Source organism: Colletotrichum fructicola (assembly GCF_000319635.2).
Source record: "Colletotrichum fructicola Nara gc5 chromosome Unknown KSG_Nara_v1_contig03, whole genome shotgun sequence".
NCBI classification, from domain to species: domain Eukaryota; kingdom Fungi; phylum Ascomycota; class Sordariomycetes; order Glomerellales; family Glomerellaceae; genus Colletotrichum; species Colletotrichum fructicola.
In genome coordinates, this window is record NW_027094053.1 from 6,372,000 (window position 1) to 6,388,170 (window position 16,171).

The 16,171-nt window shown below is 55.0% G+C and overlaps 6 protein-coding genes across 6 annotated transcripts; 3 read left to right on the plus strand and 3 right to left on the minus strand.

Moving 5' to 3' along the window:
* Positions 1-255: 255 nt before the first annotated feature.
* Positions 256-2,031, plus strand: CGGC5_v006633 (uncharacterized protein; the record flags this gene model as incomplete). Its single annotated transcript, XM_066151720.1, has 2 exons — positions 256-1,700; positions 1,746-2,031. The coding sequence occupies 2 exons, from the start codon at positions 256-258 to the stop codon at positions 2,029-2,031; spliced, it is 1,731 nt and encodes a 576-aa protein (XP_066008972.1).
* Positions 2,032-2,775: 744 nt separating this feature from the next.
* On the minus strand, positions 2,776-3,724 carry dltE-2 (putative oxidoreductase DltE; the record flags this gene model as incomplete). The annotated part of the gene is made up of 2 exons (XM_066151721.1): positions 2,776-3,364; positions 3,507-3,724. The coding sequence occupies 2 exons, from the start codon at positions 3,722-3,724 to the stop codon at positions 2,776-2,778; spliced, it is 807 nt and encodes a 268-aa protein (XP_066008971.1).
* Positions 3,725-4,688: 964 nt separating this feature from the next.
* Positions 4,689-5,810, minus strand: CGGC5_v006635 (uncharacterized protein; the record flags this gene model as incomplete). The annotated part of the gene is made up of 1 exon (XM_032031407.1): positions 4,689-5,810. The coding sequence occupies one exon, from the start codon at positions 5,808-5,810 to the stop codon at positions 4,689-4,691; it is 1,122 nt and encodes a 373-aa protein (XP_031889165.1).
* A 1,502-nt stretch (positions 5,811-7,312) lies between these two features.
* Positions 7,313-9,094, plus strand: CGGC5_v006636 (Heterokaryon incompatibility protein 6, OR allele; the record flags this gene model as incomplete). The annotated part of the gene is made up of 1 exon (XM_032031408.1): positions 7,313-9,094. The coding sequence occupies one exon, from the start codon at positions 7,313-7,315 to the stop codon at positions 9,092-9,094; it is 1,782 nt and encodes a 593-aa protein (XP_031889164.1).
* Positions 9,095-9,597: 503 nt separating this feature from the next.
* Positions 9,598-9,964, minus strand: CGGC5_v006637 (uncharacterized protein; the record flags this gene model as incomplete). Its single annotated transcript, XM_066151722.1, has 2 exons — positions 9,598-9,846; positions 9,932-9,964. 2 exons carry the CDS (start codon positions 9,962-9,964, stop codon positions 9,598-9,600), a joined length of 282 nt encoding a protein of 93 aa, XP_066008970.1.
* Positions 9,965-12,393: 2,429 nt separating this feature from the next.
* On the plus strand, positions 12,394-14,281 carry abr2-2 (Laccase abr2; the record flags this gene model as incomplete). Its single annotated transcript, XM_032031409.1, has 3 exons — positions 12,394-12,631; positions 12,685-13,168; positions 13,216-14,281. The coding sequence occupies 3 exons, from the start codon at positions 12,394-12,396 to the stop codon at positions 14,279-14,281; spliced, it is 1,788 nt and encodes a 595-aa protein (XP_031889366.1).
* Positions 14,282-16,171: the final 1,890 nt, after the last annotated feature.

Genomic DNA, 16,171 nt, shown 5'->3' on the forward strand with positions numbered 1-16,171 from the left:
GCTCCGGAAACCGCTTTGGATCGGTCTGATACACCACTGTCATCAACGTCATCCGCAACACCCGAGTACCATAATATATCTCGACGCCCAGCGCTGCGCACCTCAACAAACTATCCTTCTTGTAATTCGACCCGGTCGCCCCAGCCGTTTGCAAGGCCACCATACATTCTTTGACACTTTTCGAGTTTGACAACTCGTTCACCGGCACTCCCGCCAGCTCACTTCCTCGCTCTCCATTGATACCCCATCTGAGCAATGGACGCAGGCGGTCTCGCTCAAATGAACTCCAACAACTTTTCGTCGGCTAACGGCCTGGCCATGCCCGGCGGAGGTCTTGCCTCTCGCCGCGGCGGGCCTGTCAAGCCCCTCTCCCTCTCCAATGCTACTCCCGCCAGCAATGCCGACAACGGCGCTCCCACTCCTCGCACCAGCAGATCTCACCTTCTCGCGGGTCTTAGAACCGCCCCCAAGTCTTCGACTGCTACCAACTTCCCTGCCGGTGTCAACAACAACGCGCCCTCGCCTACCACTCAGTCGTTTGCCAGAAACGCAACCGCCAACAGCATGCAGGCCCAGGCCCAGAACTCCTACAATGGCCCCAAGACCGCTCTCCCCCGCTACGGTCAGCACCAGCAGCAAGCCCAGCAACAGGCTCAGCAGCAGGCTCAGCAATTGCAGGCTCAGCAGTTCTTGCAGCAGCAACAGCAACAGCAGCAGCAGCAGGCCTATGCGAACCAGCAGCAGTACACCACTGAGCAGGTTCTCGCGCCTCCTGAGATTGTTATCGATGACCAGGAACAGATGGATCCCAGTCTGTACGCTCAACTTGTCGCCACCAACATGTACCTTGCTCAGCAACAGCAGCGCCTGCAGCAGCAGCTCCTGAGCGTCCAGGCAGCTGCTCAGCAGTTCCAGGGCCTGAACCTGCAGGGTGCTCAGCAGCAGATTCAGCAGCAGCAGCTGGCTATGTACCAACAACAGCAACAGCTCCAGAGCCTTCAGCAGTCCATGCTCAGTGGCATGGCTGCTCAGCAGCAGCCTCAGGTCTACACGTACTACGACCCTGTCACCCGCCAGCAGGGCTACTACGTCGACCAAGGCCAGAATGACCAACAGGCTCAGTTGGCGCAGGTCTACGCTGCCCTGCAGCAGCAGCAGCAGCTTCAAATCCAGCAACTGCAGCAGCAGCAGCAGCAGCAAGCCCCTCGTGTTCAGGTTTCGCCTCCTCCCGAGAACCACGCCACCCCGTTCCGCACCGCTACTCCCCCTAAGCGCTACGAGTCTCCCTCTGAGGTCACCCCTCTGCCTCCTCCGTCAGCCAATGCTTTCCGCCGTGGCCATAAGAAGGTCATGTCCTTGGCACTCAACGGTAACAACCAGGCTGCCCTTTCACCTTCTCAGGAGCCCCCCAAGTCCGCTGGTCCCAAGACCGCCTCTTTCCCTCTTACTCCCATGTCTGGAGGCTATGGACCCGGCCAGGGACGTGCCGGCGAGCACCCCGTTCGCCAGCCCCGCGGACCTCCCTCCATTGAGGAGCTCAAGGCTAAGCCTACCGCCAAGCACGAGGGAAGCAAGAACTTTGCCACCCGCACGCGTCGCTCGGCTGTCCACAACCTGGTCCGCGCGGGACGTGAGCGCAGAAAGGGAACCGGCAGCTCCAGCGGTAGCATGAGCCCCGTCTCCGAGAGCGCCGAGGAAGAGTCCGGCACCCCCATCACCGACAACGAATCTGACTCCGGCCACAGTGGATCTGGCAGCTTGGCTGGCGACATTGATTGCTCTCTTCCCAGCTCAAGGACGTCCACCAACGGCAGCTGGGGTGCCATCGGCTCTGACCGCCCAAGCTCTCGTCAGAGGGCTCGCAAGAGCGTTGACAGCGTCAGCAGTGCCGAGAGCGGTGAGAACAGCTTCGCCAGTGTTTTCAAGAACTCAGCTCAGCGTGCCGGTATTGAGGTGACGGACGGACAGCGCAAGGCGCCAATGCTGGTCTTGACCAGCGCCGAGAAGAGAAAGAGCGGCATCTTGGCGTAAACTTGTTGCTTTCTGGACGTTACGACGACTATGCGCCCCAATGTCTTTCCTTTTCACGACCTGCACAAGGGGCGGGTTGATCCTCAACCCTTTGGATGGCAGGATTAGATGATGGGTTGGACGGTCAGGCGCGCTCTTCTCACGAATCATATGTTGTTCTATTCCTATTCACGGGGGGTTCCGGCGGCTCTTTTATTCCAGCATTCGAGGCTTGGTTGACTACAAATTCACATTTTCACTTCTTTTACATTCTTAGCCAAGTCATCGAGGTATCGAGTGTCTGTCATTCATCTTCCTCGCTTGGCTTTGGACGAGCAACACCTTAGAGGCTCCGTGCAGTCTTGGTTTCTACGGTCCGAGAAAGATATACCATAGGGAAAGGGGAGTATGGAAAGAGTTGGCCAGGCTTGGTTTTGTTACTTTCTCCGCTGGACATGAAACTTTGGTTTCTGCGCGACGGGAATGCGCCGAATTCCTGAGATGGAAGGCGTTAAGCCCGGATGACGAGAGACACTTGCTTTTCGTTTTCTCTTTACAGCCTTCGTGCAAGTCCTTACAAGACCGAAAAAAATCACAAGCACCACGAAGCAGCCGTTTCATTATTTCAGGCCGGAAAGCCTGGGTGATGGTGGCTGCTGACAGGACCAGGGAGTGTAGTTAGCATAGGCATTTGTCCCAATACAGATTGAATGCCATTTTTGCCGTCCCAATTCTCTTGAGTGACATGCCCTCGATGAGTGAGGCTCAAATTTTTGATCCGCTCCTGAACATCTCAGCCATCTTGTCAAACATTTTCTTCCTGTCCGTCTCAACGTGCGCAAAGTTCTTAGCCGGCCCGACGATGATCTCATCCTCCTTGCCCTCCTCCAACGCCGTCCACGTCTCCTCCGTAAACTCCTCCAGCGGCATGCCAAAGTTAGCCTGCCCCGCGGCAACCAGGTCCGGCTGGACGGAGTGCAGCTCGGTCTGCACGGCGGGGGGGACGACCTCGATGACGCGGACGTGGGACGAGGCGTCGTGCGCGGCGAGCTGGGTGCGGAGGGTCCAGGCGAGGGAGTGCAGGGCTGATTTCGTGGCGCAGTAGTTTGGGCAGCGGGGGATGGGGACGAGGGCGAGGCCGGAAGAGACGAGGACGACGTGTGCCTGGGTCGGCGCGACGGACTGGAGATGGGGGAGGAAGTGGGTGATGAGGTGGAGGGGGGCGAGGTAGTTCGTCGTCAGCTCCGAGGAGATGTTGGGGAGGGAGATGGAGGTGGGGGAGGTGAAGTCGATTGAGCGCTGGATGCCTGCGTTCAGGATTATGGTGTCTAGGGCCGGGTAGGTTGTTGTTATTCTTAGGATGGCTTTGTTAGTTTTGGGTGGGCTTTTTGATGTGATAGGACGGTGATGGTTTGGCCGCGTGTTGCTCGGGTATGCGGCGCCGGGTGCGCGGGGGACGGGACGGAAAGGGGGGGAAGACGGGACGGGGACTCAACTTGTTGACCCACTCGGGCATTCCTTCGAGGTCCGTCATGTCGTAGGGCTCGGCGGCGACCTTGTCCGGGCCGTGGGCGTCGAGGAGGGTCTGGAGCCGGTCCTTGCGGCGGGCGACTGCTATCACGAAGGTGCCGTTGGCGATGAGGCGGGCTGTGAGGGCGGCGCCTATGCCGGAGGAGGCGCCTGTGACGAGCGCTACTTTTGAGGGGAAAGCCATATTTGGTTTTGGTGGGTTGGTTCTTCTACAGTACAAGAAACTTTGATATGTTGATATCTTTGAGGATTGTGGGGATGTCAGTATGAGGTGCAGTTGCGGGTGGTGGGTTTCATATAGGCATGGGATGAAGATAACGTGTGGTTGAGGCCTTTTTTTGGTAGCTCTGAACTCCTGGAAGTGTGAGGGTCATTGTGACGTTTTGGGACTGGATTGGTCCTTGTTTGTAAGGGGGAAGGGAGGGGCTCTTCGGGTAGTTCGGCGGGGGCGGGCGGACGAGGTGATCGGATGGGACGATGTCACGTCGGGCGGGACTCGGAGGGCGTGTGGGGCCTGCGAGAAGGGTTCCGGGGCCGGGGATTGAGACGTTGAGGTCTAATCGTCCGAAGTTTCTGGGGATGTGGGCGCGGGCCATGTGGTGATGTGGTGATGTGGATGGATGTCGTATGGGAAGTGTTGTATTGGAGAGGGATGTATGGGGGGTGGTATTTATTCACATGGTTGTGAATTTGAACGAGGTTGTTGATATTGACTATGTGGGTGGCTTAGAGTTCTTTGTCTATGGTCTAACAGAAACTCGAGTTGGAAGACTGTCGTTGACTGACCTTTTTCAAGATAAGAGGATATGATTGCATTGCCGAAACGAAATACCACTCATATATATTTGACACACTTGCAGCGAGTAACATGACAGAATCAGCTCCTAGTCTATGTTTCTCTGTGAGGAGGCTCTTCATGACAATAATAAGTCGATATCAGACAATCAGACAAGCAGACAAGCAGACAAGCAGACAAGCAGACAAGCAGACAAGCAGACAAGCAGACAAGCAGACAAGCAGACAAGCAGACAAGCAGACAAGCAAAGGAACACATTCGATTAAATGGTTATTCACACGGCTTGGAATTTTTACAGCTCTCGGGGTATTTCGCACAACAAAATTGACATTCTCATGGACCTGGGTTCCCTTCAAAAATCATGTTCCCAAATCTCCAGGTTCCCACTCCCCCTCCTCTCACAAGCTTGAATGAAACTTCCAGGTAACGGATGCCTCAGCCGCATACTACGAGCCTGTTCCATGTACGCTTCTCTAAACTCCCACCACAGCTCTTCTTCAACTTCGCCTTTCATACTGGGCAGCGGGTAATACGGGTCGTTCTTGAAGAAAGCCCGGACAAGCTGCTGGACTAGGTCGTTCGGAAACCTACACATGCGCTCGCGATCCCACATACTACAGAGATCGAAGTCGAGAACCCACAGCTGTGCCAGGTTCGCGTCGTACGCCGGTTGTGCTGGTGATGGCGCGCTGGTAATGTCCACCGATACGGCTGTCTGCTTCCCAGTGGCAGTAGAGGACGCCATTTTCGGAGGTTTTGGCTGCCCTCCGAGGACGAATTCGATGCCATAGCCGTCAACCCAGGCGCCCCAGTGCATTACACAAAGCGCCTCGCCCATTTGGCGCGCGTATTCCGCCACGGGCGCGTCGAGCTGGAGCAGCTGGTCCAGCGTGAGGTTGTAGTTCCTCAGCGAGAAGTTGGGCGGGAGCGGCGCCCCTGACACGCGTCGGCGTCCGAGGTACACCCTCGCCAGCGCGTCCTCGTTCTTCGTGTCCGTTGCTGCATCCCGCCGCTTATGCGCGGGACAGAAGGTGTTGATGAGGGTGTCGCGATGGCACTTTGGCAAGGGGGGGATGCGCTGGGACAGGAGGGCCCATGAGGTTTTCTGGGAGATGTCGTACGGGGGTTGGAGGAGAATGGAGCTGTGGGTTTCCCACCAGCGAGATGTCGGAGGGGCGAGGCGGATCGGTTCGGGGACGTTGACGGGGGGTTTGTGGATGTCGAATGCGGCGCGGACTTTGAGGTGGGCTGTGTGGTCGGTCTCGAGGGCGGTTTGGTAGCCTTGCCGGGCGAGTTTGACAACGTGGTTCCTGCCTTTGCGGTGGTATACCCAGCTGCACTGGCCGAAGCCGATGACTTGATAAGGCTCGGTGTTCTTGTCCAGCCGGTTGTTCACAACGCGCCCCGAGTTGGGTGTGTTGTCGTTCATGACGGTGACGGTATCGACACTGGAGTTGGAGTTTTGGGTATCCATGGCTTATTGCGGGCGAAGATATGAAGCAGAGGATAATGAAGAAGCGGGAAGATATTGATGGGGAATATGGCGAGTCTCTTGAGTATTAAAAGAAATCTCTGAACATCTCCGTAAGTTTTCTAAACCCTTCAAGGTGCTGGTATGTACGGATGTAGCCAGGGGCGCAGGGAACTTTCCGGGTATGCTCCCAAGGTTCCTGCTAGATATGAACTCATTACCTTGATCATAAGATTGAGGTTTGTGTGATAACAATGGTTAGACGTGGTAGTGGAAGCATGGTCTATGTCTTGACCTTGATGTTGAGCAGCAATTTTATCTCTTTTCCATCATAAAGTCCAACAGGGTCGGGGCTTCATCACAGGTCAGGGCAACCTCCAAACCTCCCAATTCGATAGCTTAATCGACGCCCAAAAGCTTTCGGTCATTATCTTGCGTTTATCATGATAGTAGCCTTCCACGTTGCACATTGGTACCACCATAATTCTCAGTCGGATGTTGAAGTTGTATTCGGTCCTCCCAGTTCCATGCCTGCAAGAACAGATTAAAACTCTCCTTCGATTAATGTTAGAACAATCTTCACAAGTTGATCATCTCTTTGTCTTTACGGACTGCCTGGTTTCTGATGACATCCGCAGAGCGTCATGCCAAAGGACGTCAGAAGTAACACATCGCACATGATTCTATCTCGCATGTGGCTTCTCACACAGTCCAATCAGCCATTGAGACTTCTTCAACATCTCCCAAAAGCGGAAGTTACATCGAGTTCGGATCGAGAAGTCGGCAGTGGAGCGGGAGAATCCGCACGTGCCTACCGGCGCGGGTGTGGTTGCGAGTGGACCTGCCCAACGGCCCCGGGTCAAGCGCGACAGGTGTGTAATTTCTCGTTTCTCTCCTAGGAACCTACCCTCAGACTTGTCGGAAACACCTCATTTCCTTCGCTTCCCAGCGGCGCCACGCGTTTCCTTCACCGATTCCCGTTTCTCACCGAGTGTCGCCAAGAAGCCGGGCATAATCGACTGGCGGCAGTGCAGTCCTGCAGTATTTGAAAATAGCAACACCTGAGGGCCGTCGAAAGCATGGAGCCGACCTTCAAGACGTGAAGTATACTCTACTGACGCCGGTGCCAAGAGGCGGATTGTGGCTGACCCCATCTGCAGGCCATCCTGAGATAACCGAGTGGGCGATGTAGCAAGAAGACGGGCATTCCAATCCGATGATCTTCCACGCGGGACTCGAGAGGCTTGACCATCGCTGCGTCGGCAGCCGCATTTCCATGGCAATCACGGGTCTGCATCAACGAGACATAACCTCCCCGAGTGGCAACCAGAAAAGCTGAGGGCAATCGCGCATGAAGAAACGACCCTGCAGCAAGTCTGGCGTGACGTGGCTCTTAGCGTGGCTGCGTGGCGGCGTTTCTCTGCAGCCTGGCGGCTGGCAGGAATGTCAAAGCCGGTCATCCTTCTGATGGCATCTTGCGCACAGCTTTTCAGACAGCAACGATCATGCCGTACCAGTACCGGCCTTTGCAGGATGCCAGTCGGGATATTCGGCTTCTCGAATTCAATCATGGTGATGGAAGTCAGGGTCACATCAGCTGTTCCATTGTCTATGACAGTTTGGACGACGATCCCGACTTCACGGCCCTCTCGTACGTCTGGGGCGACGCTGTCCAACGTCGCTCAATTCTCCTCGAAGGTCAGAACGTCGACGTCACGCAAAATCTATATTGTGCTCTCGAGCGGCTCGCCAAATTCAGCAAGTCACATGTCACCAAAATTTGGATCGATGCATTGTGCATAAATCAAGCAGATGACGAGGAGAAGGCACACCAGGTGCAGTTGATGGGCAGGATCTACAGCAGCGCGCGCCAAGTCCTCATCTGGCTGGGGCCTGAAGACGATGCCAGTGTCAGCGCTCTCCACCAGCTCAGTCTCCTAGGCAGCACACTTGAGGACCTCAAAGCTCGTCCCGACTACGGGCCTTCCATCTGCCAAGCCTTTGTCAAAACTATTCTTGACTGCTCGGGAACCAGCTTCAATTTTGCTCACATATGGACTCTGTTCCAACGTCCGTGGTGGACACGGGTTTGGGTGATCCAGGAAGCACTCCTAGCCAAAGAGGCGTATGTGGTTATCGGCGATCATGCAAAGGATTGGAAAGAAATCCGCAGTGCATGGAGTGCTTTCGAGTGGATGATACTTTACGTCGATACCGATCCCAAGTATCAGCCCATCTACGACGCGCTAAGAGATGTCTACTTCAGGATTGCTCATTTCAGCCACATGAATAACATCCAGGATGGCTCGAGACAGGAGACATCGCTCTTCAATGCCGTCTTCTTCTCCGCTACCGGTGGCGCCATTCAATCAACGGACGCTCGGGATCGAATATACGGACTACTCGGCCTGCTGACTGAAAGGGATAGGAGGAGGATACCTGTCGACTATTCAATGGCCATGACTCTGGAGAAATTGCTATTCTTCACTACGAAGGCATTAGTCGAAGATCATGGGCCAGACGTGTTATCCTACTGTCGCCCTACGTCCCTCTCACCCGGCCTCCCCAGCTGGACTGTTGACTGGACTGTCAAGATGATTGCAACCATTGGAGGCTTCAGTACTGGTTCAATGATGTACGACGCATCTAAAGGGACAACGTGGTCTCCGACTACATTCGACGCCACTTTTGAGAGCCCTTGCATCAGCCTCATGGGTGTTGTTGTTGGCCGCGTTAAGGCTACTGGGAATGTGTTGGAGTCCATTGCTAACTCACCTTCATATATCAAGGATTGCAAGGAATGGCTCTTGGAGCTTGAAGACCTCGTTTGCCACAATCTTGAAGATGGCCCAAGACGAAAGGTTATCTTCCACAACCTATGGAGAATACCGATCACAGATATGGGTCTTGTGGGCCGCGCAAAGCCGGAAGACGGATATCCAGAGGCTTACGAAGTTCTTACCGGGATCGCGAGAGCCCCTTCCGGCGATGCGCAGGACGACTGGATCGCATCGGCTTCTTGGCCATATCGTCGGGTTTGGAGGGTGTTGGGGCATCGCCCATTCATCTTCAGGGACGCAGATGGAACACCCGGCCTCGGGCCAAGAGATGTTTGTCCCGAGGATTTGGTTGTCATATTCTCCGGCAGCCACGTTCCTTTCGTTATCCGCGAATCCTCACATGGATACAGCCTCATCGGCCCCACGTATGCATACGGTTACATGGACGGCGAAGAGTTCACAGGCATCGTTGCTGCTCATGGCCTGCAGGAATTTCAGCTTCGCTAGATCCTCTGTGCCGCACCAAAGCCCGCGCGGACTTACACTCTAACACCCTAACCGTCGAGGGGTCGAATTTTGTCGGTGCGCTTCATCTTGGCAACAACCAGCCTCTGTCTTTTCTGCTGCAACTTTCGGCCATCTTTCGGGCGGATGATCATGGCATAGACCGCTTTCCCCTTCAATTTCTTAATTGCAAATCTTTGAGTGTCGAGGAATCGGAGGATTACGGTGTTTATGACTCACTAAACCTGATTGTTGACAGCATGGGAGTTGTTGAAGGGCACCGTGAGGCTTGCCGCTTACATCGTTGAAGTCGTCACAACCAGCCACCAAAAGGCTCAGAGGGGATGATCAGCTTGAAGCCCAAGAGTGTCATTGACTCAATGCACGATAAATGCAGTTCGTCCCCCACATTCAGATCGTGCTCGCTGCCTCCTAACGGTTCCCTCCGTGCGCACGGCCACCAGGCGGGAGTCAACGCCACTCCAGCCCGCCCTTTTCAAATAGATCTAGGCCAAGAACACGGAGCTTCGTCCGGGGAGATAGCATCGTGGCCGTGTTCGGGCTCTCTGTCCAAAAAGGACGACATTGTCCTTGAGCTCGAGGCAAACGTCAGCTGCCAAGTCTGACTGCTCGTGGTTGTCGAGGCATGTTTTGCGCGCCACATCCCGCGATTCTGTGCAAATCTGTGTGGACATAATGGCGCGTAGCTGATGACCAAGCGGGCAGTTTTTCTTCTTGGCATATTCTTGTGCTGTCTGTCGATGGCATTGTTCAGCTGGAGCGCCCCGAGTATCGACGACGGTCTGGCCCCGCCCAGCCTTCGGATCAGGGCCATCTCACTGAGGGTTGTCTTGGTCCGAAGCTGAGTGGCATATTCGGACAAACTATCAGAGGTCATCGCGAAAGTCCAAACTGATTCAGGCGAGGGCGATCTTGTACGCCTTCATGCAACAGTGCTTGCTCTGGGACTCCTTGGCAGCCACATGAGCGCAAAGCCGGCCGTAAGAGAGTGTCATCGAAAGCCTTCGACAATTTTTGGACCCGTGAATCATACACTATTGGGTTGCCAGGCAGCTGCAATAGGAGTTTGTGGTGAAAAGAGACGCCTCGTGGATGTCAAACATTGACAGCATCTCGAGCGCATTGCTTCTCATTTGAACGCGTCATCTCAAGACAGCGAGAAACAGATGGCGGCAAATCGATCGGACGGGCCCTGAGTATGTGGAAGTACCAGGCTGGCGGTGCAACCAAGACCATGTGCTTCGCCGAGCGCGATGCGTTCGATATAGGGGTGGCACCAACTTCGTCCAGAGTCTAGATGTAGTACGTAAGGTCGACCGCATCATGTACGGTGCGTAGATGGGAGCACAGCATTTTCCTCCAGGGATTGGATGGAAAGCGCACTGCAAATGCAGCTGCGCGGCACGAAGTGCTCGTTGAAGGCCCGGGCACGTGGCAACGCGTTCTTCTTGGTCGATGTACCTGGCCCCGATTCCCGGCAGACTGGAGACTCAACGGATGTTTCCCATCTATGGAAACATCAGGCCATACGGAAGCCTCACACAAACATACCGGAAACTTTGTGGCAATTAGGGCGCTTGCAGTTGAGACCACCCGATTGTCTTGATGGTGCTTTTTGGTGGCACAAAGCCAAGCTCGTCTACGAGCGCGCTACTCAATCGCCACCCGTATGCTATCAACGGCTTCCTTTTCTGATCAAACTGCCTAGAATCTGGGCCACACAAGCCTCAGACCTGTTTTACGGTGAACAGTCGGCGAGTCATCTGCGTGGCTGCGGATGGCTCCTTGACGGCTCCTAGCCGACGCGCGCCACCGAGTAAGAGAGGTAGGTTTGGCAGCAGAGATTGAGCATCGTGCGCGCCTGGGGAAGACATCAATCGAAGCATCTTCAGTGCTGCCGGGCTTGACGTTTGTCGACACAAATAGAGAACGCGGAACACCGGTGCAGGTTATGCAGAGGGCATGGACGTTGAAAAGGGCTGGCTCGAGGTTCAGGAGGAGCGTTATGGTGTGGCGCTTGAACTTCTCGGCATGAACTATTTTGATGGGCGCGAAGGCGCAAAAGAATGCTGCGGATTCGCTGACTGACTGCTCTCGTCGAGCCGTGGGCTGCCGTACTAGAGCGGTCCGCGCGCCCGATCAATTTCAACGACAGCTAGTCAGCTCAAGCCACTTGTCTGACCATTGTGATATCCGGGGCCTTTGAAATTGCAACCGGCATAGCGGCCGGACGGGCTGCATTGGCGCTGCGCCATACTCGAACAGTGGTTCGCAGTCACACTTGAGAGCCGGACACCTGATCTTGGAGGTGTTCAAACCCCTGCTTGGCATCTAATGCTCTTTTGTTCTCTGTACGATGTTTGGTTCTTTGTACCTGGCCGAACATTGGGCTTGTGGCCGTTGTGGACTCACAAACGCACTACTGCCTTGGGGCCAGATCGAATATCGGAATGATCGCCGTCTGGGATGTTGATAACCGTGGAAGTCCTGGGTTCCGGAGAGGCGGATGGCTTGTTTGGCTCGCGACCGCGTCTAATAGTTTGTGCCTCTGTTTTTGCTTTTTGCTCACAATCACAGTTTTGTTCTTCTCTAATTGTGCTGACATCATCCACTTCAGCCGCTGCATCCTCTTCCTCCATGTGTCTCTCAGCGATACTTTGATGTGCTGCTTGCTGCTGCCCTGCATCTGCACGAACCCACGGACCTTTCGGCCAGCTGGTCAGCTTGCCAGAAAGTCAAAGAAGATTTGGGGGGCAGAGACAGGAGCGACTAGAACGAACCCACGCCGCATCGTGATGGCACAGGATGGATTACAACGTGGCTAACATCGAGTAGGTGTTCATGGCTTTGACCCAGAATACACACCTTCCCGGGACTAGAAGGCCGAGATGACTTGACCTGATTGGGCGATGCGGCTCGGTCTGTGAGCCTTGGGGGGAGACTGCAGTCGAGTCGGATCTGCGGTCGGGTTGGCATCCATCCTCGCTCTGCACTTGTCCTGTCCGCCGCGGCCGGGGTGACCTCGACCTACCCGGATTCCTCCCCAAGCGAAGCACCGCGCCACTATGGACGGCAGATCGCCCACCCTTGGCTTGTGCTGCCGCCAGACTAGATGGAGGCGAGTGCCTCTGTCTCTCCTACCTATATATCATGATCGACCTCCGCCTGCTCCAGTGAGAAGTGTTTGGAAGGACACCAGCACATTATTCTTCCTGGATACTCAGCCTTGAGATCCTATCCACTCACTCATTCCTGTTCCTTTCGTCTTACAGCTGCTTAAGATGTCAGTTTTTCGCTATATTCTTCCGACCCTGGCGTTGGCGCTGGGTGCCGTCGCCGAGTCTCGTAGTTTCGAGTTGAACCTCACATGGGAGACGGCCTCTCCCGATGGATTTGCAAGGAAGATGATTCTGGTGAACGGCCAGTTCACTGCGCCGAGAATGGAGCTCAACGAGGGCGACGACGTTACCGTCAAGGTCAACAACAACCTGCCCTATCCTACTACCGTACATTACCACGGTAAGTCTCCGTCTGGCAATGATATGGTGCGACTGATGGCTGATCAAGATCAGGTATCGAGATGTTGGGCACCCCCTGGTCTGATGGTGTCCCCGGCCTCAGCCAACGTGCTATCCAACCCGGAAAGAGCTTCGAATACCAATGGAAGGCAACGCAGTATGGTGCCTACTGGTACCACGCACATTGGGAGGGTCTCATTGAGGACGGTCTCTACGGCGCTATCACCATCCACCCTTCCGCCTCTCACCAAAAGCCCTTCAGCCAGATCTCTAGCGACGGTGCCGCCATTCACGCCATGGAGCAGGCCGAGAAGAAGGTCGTTCCTCTTCTCCTCTCCGACCACCGTCACATGATCTCGGAGGAGGTTCACGATCTGTCCGCTGCCGCCAACATCCAATTCTCTTGCTACGACTCCTTCCTCTTCAACGGTAAGGGAAGTGTCACCTGCCGCAGTGCCGAGGAGATTGACGCTCTTCTGACCCCGGAGCGTCGCGATGTTCTGGCTAACGTTGCTGGTGCCCGTATGACGGACAAGGCGTAAGTTTACCATGTCAGCTCTAATTGACTTTGCTGACATCCTTCAGCTGCATTCCTGCTGCTGTCATCGCTCGTGGCCAGGGTGACCTGAGCAAGATCCCTCCTGGTGTCTTTGACGGCTGCGATCCCAGTGATGGTGGCGTCGAAACCTTCAAGATCGAGAAGAGCAACTGCGATACTGAGAAGTGGGTTGCCTTCGACCTCGTCGGAGCCTACCACCTCCACACTGGCCTGTTCTCCATCGACAACCACACCATGTGGGTGTACGCCATGGACGGCGCCTACGTTACTCCCCAGGAAGTTGAGGCTATCCCCGTCACCAACGGCGACCGCTACTCTGTCCTTGTTAAGTACAAGCAGCAGGGCGACTTCACCATCCGCTCTGCCAGTGTCATCGCCACCCAGATGCTCAGCGGTGTCGCTAAGCTCCAATGGCGTGAGAAGGGTCAGCCCGAGCCTGAAATCGTTCCCTCCACCCCCTGGGTCCGCGACAACGGCAAGCCCGTCTCTTCGTCCGTTCGCGTCTTCCGCCAGGCCCTTGCCAAGCCCTACCCGCCCATCACCATCCCCCGCGAGGCTCAGGCCATGCACAAGTTCGAGATGCGCACTGAGGGCGGTTCTTACTACTGGGCCCTGAACAACACCCTCCTCCTCCCGGCTGACTACGAGTCTGACGAGCCTGTCCTCTTCAACCTGCAGGCCAACGACGTCGACCCAACCCTCGTTTCCACCCTCAACAACACCTGGGTCGACTTCGTCTTCCAAGCCGGCAGCCCGCCGCAGCCTCCTCACCCTATCCACAAGCACGGCAACAAGATGTTCCTTCTCGCCTCTGGCAGCGGCAACTTCACCTGGAACACGATCGAGGAGGCTGCTGCCGCCCAGCCCTCAGCATGGAACTTCGTCGACCCTCCGCGCAGGGACGGCTTCGCCACTCCCAACGCCGTCAACACATCAACATGGATGGCTGTCCGTTACCAGGTAGACAACCCGGGCGCCTGGCTTCTCCACTGCCACATCCAGAACCACATCTCTGGTGGCATGAGCGCCATCATCCAGGATGGTGTCGACGCCTGGCCCGTCACCCCTCAGGAGTACGTCAACTACTCTTAAAAAAGCAAGTCAAAAAAGTCAACCAATCATAAATGCACAAAAAAGACGTTTCACGGCGCACAAAGCAAGGTGTTGTAATGTTACACGCAAGGTGTTAGACGAAGGTACCGGCGCGGGCGGCATTGTGCGTGCGATTGTATTGATGACAACCCCTCCACGCACGTCTCTCATTCCTGTTTATTTGCGAGGGCTCTCTGTTTGGATAAAACTCTTCCATATTTTCCTGGCTGTCATATATTCTCAAAAGATGCAGTAATCATTCAATCGATAATGGTCATTTACACATATTTCACTGGTTTCTTACGATCGTCCTCACCGACTTTGCTGTGATTAATGTGAATCAGCGTCTGCTTATCATCTTGGCGCTGCATGAAATCATTTAAACTATACCTACACCTTGCATTCATCATTCTTCAGATTAATTATTCCCCGACCCTGTCAGGCTCCGCGGTAGTCAGCATCTCGACTTTTCGTGCTCCGCGGCTCGGGGCTCATTCATAGGGCTCACTCCGTCAAGTTTCGCAATGTCCTACTCGCTGCGGTGTCACCAGGCGGCTGTGCCCATCCATCTGAACCAAGAACCGTTCGTACGACGCGGCACGCTATCCGCCGCACACTCCTTACTTCTAGCTGCGAAAAATGAAGGGCCGCAGAAACGAACGAGGGGCAAATGCCATCCAACAGACACACCGCAGCGCGTCGTGCGCATCATCAGTCCGGAATCGCCCCAGTACCTTCCATCTCTCTGACCTCTGCATGTGTCTTGGTCGGCAAAAACACACGGAACGAAAGCTCCATACTTGAGCTTCCTATGCAACCTCGCGCTGCGCGACGCCGGGTATCCGTACAATACGAAGTTTCCTTCTTTCTCCTCGGCACTGCCCTAGCCGTAGCCGGGCGGCGGCCTTCCCAGGCGATGAAGGGGGGCCTAGGTTAGTCTTGTCTCGGCTTTCCGGGTCTTATCTCTAATTCGTTGGTTCGTCTAAAATTAGGAGGCCGAACAAAACGAATTTGAGATGCATAAGAAACGGCTTTTCTTTTCTTCAAGTCTGTTCGACCTTATCTCTTAGCCTGGTTGACAGCGCGGAGGCAAAAAACGGAAGTTAGTGTCATCGTCCGCACACGAAAAAGCCAAGTCGAGCTGGAGATGATGGTCAGAGACATTCATTGGGGAGGAAAACGGCAGGGAAAAGAAAGTGCGGGGTGTGCGGCTGTCTAAGACAGTGGCGGCAGGAACGGCAAAATTGAGATGTAGATAAGCTGCGTTAGCTCTGCGTGTGTGTTATGCGAGTATTTTGCATATACATAATCTTCGATGTGTGTGTGTGTTTACATGTAAGCCATTGCTCCGCCTCTTGGAAAAAGGAATGGTGATGTCAGATGTTTTGATCAGATTGGTTGACTCAGGCGCGTGTATGTGTTTTTGCGGCCTTTGTTTGGTTGGAGGAGGAGACGAACCCCAGTCATGACATTCGCGACTTTTACTGGCGGGCTGTTTTGGAGAAAGGACATTCGTGTCAGGAGATTCCATAGGCAGTCTTGCCTAATTTGCTGAGTGCGGTACTAATTGGCAGTGGCTTTGACGGTCGATGGACGGTTTGGGCCTTGAAGAAGGTAAGGGGGGAAATGGTTCGTGTTAGCTTGGACACTTGCTTCGGGACATATGTTAGCGTGGTTTTCCATCAACGATCGCATGGGCACACGTGAGCTTCGGTCCTGAACATTCCGGTGATGTTCTTCGGAGGCGCGGCGGGGCAAATGCCCGGAAGCTGGGAGCCGACCGGGGGGATTTCCTGTGAAGCACGGGGATCGGCGGCCGTCTGAGGCGCGGGCTGCATGTGGCTAATGTAGATGGGTGAAGAAGTTCCGGGGATATGGGGAGGCTCGGTT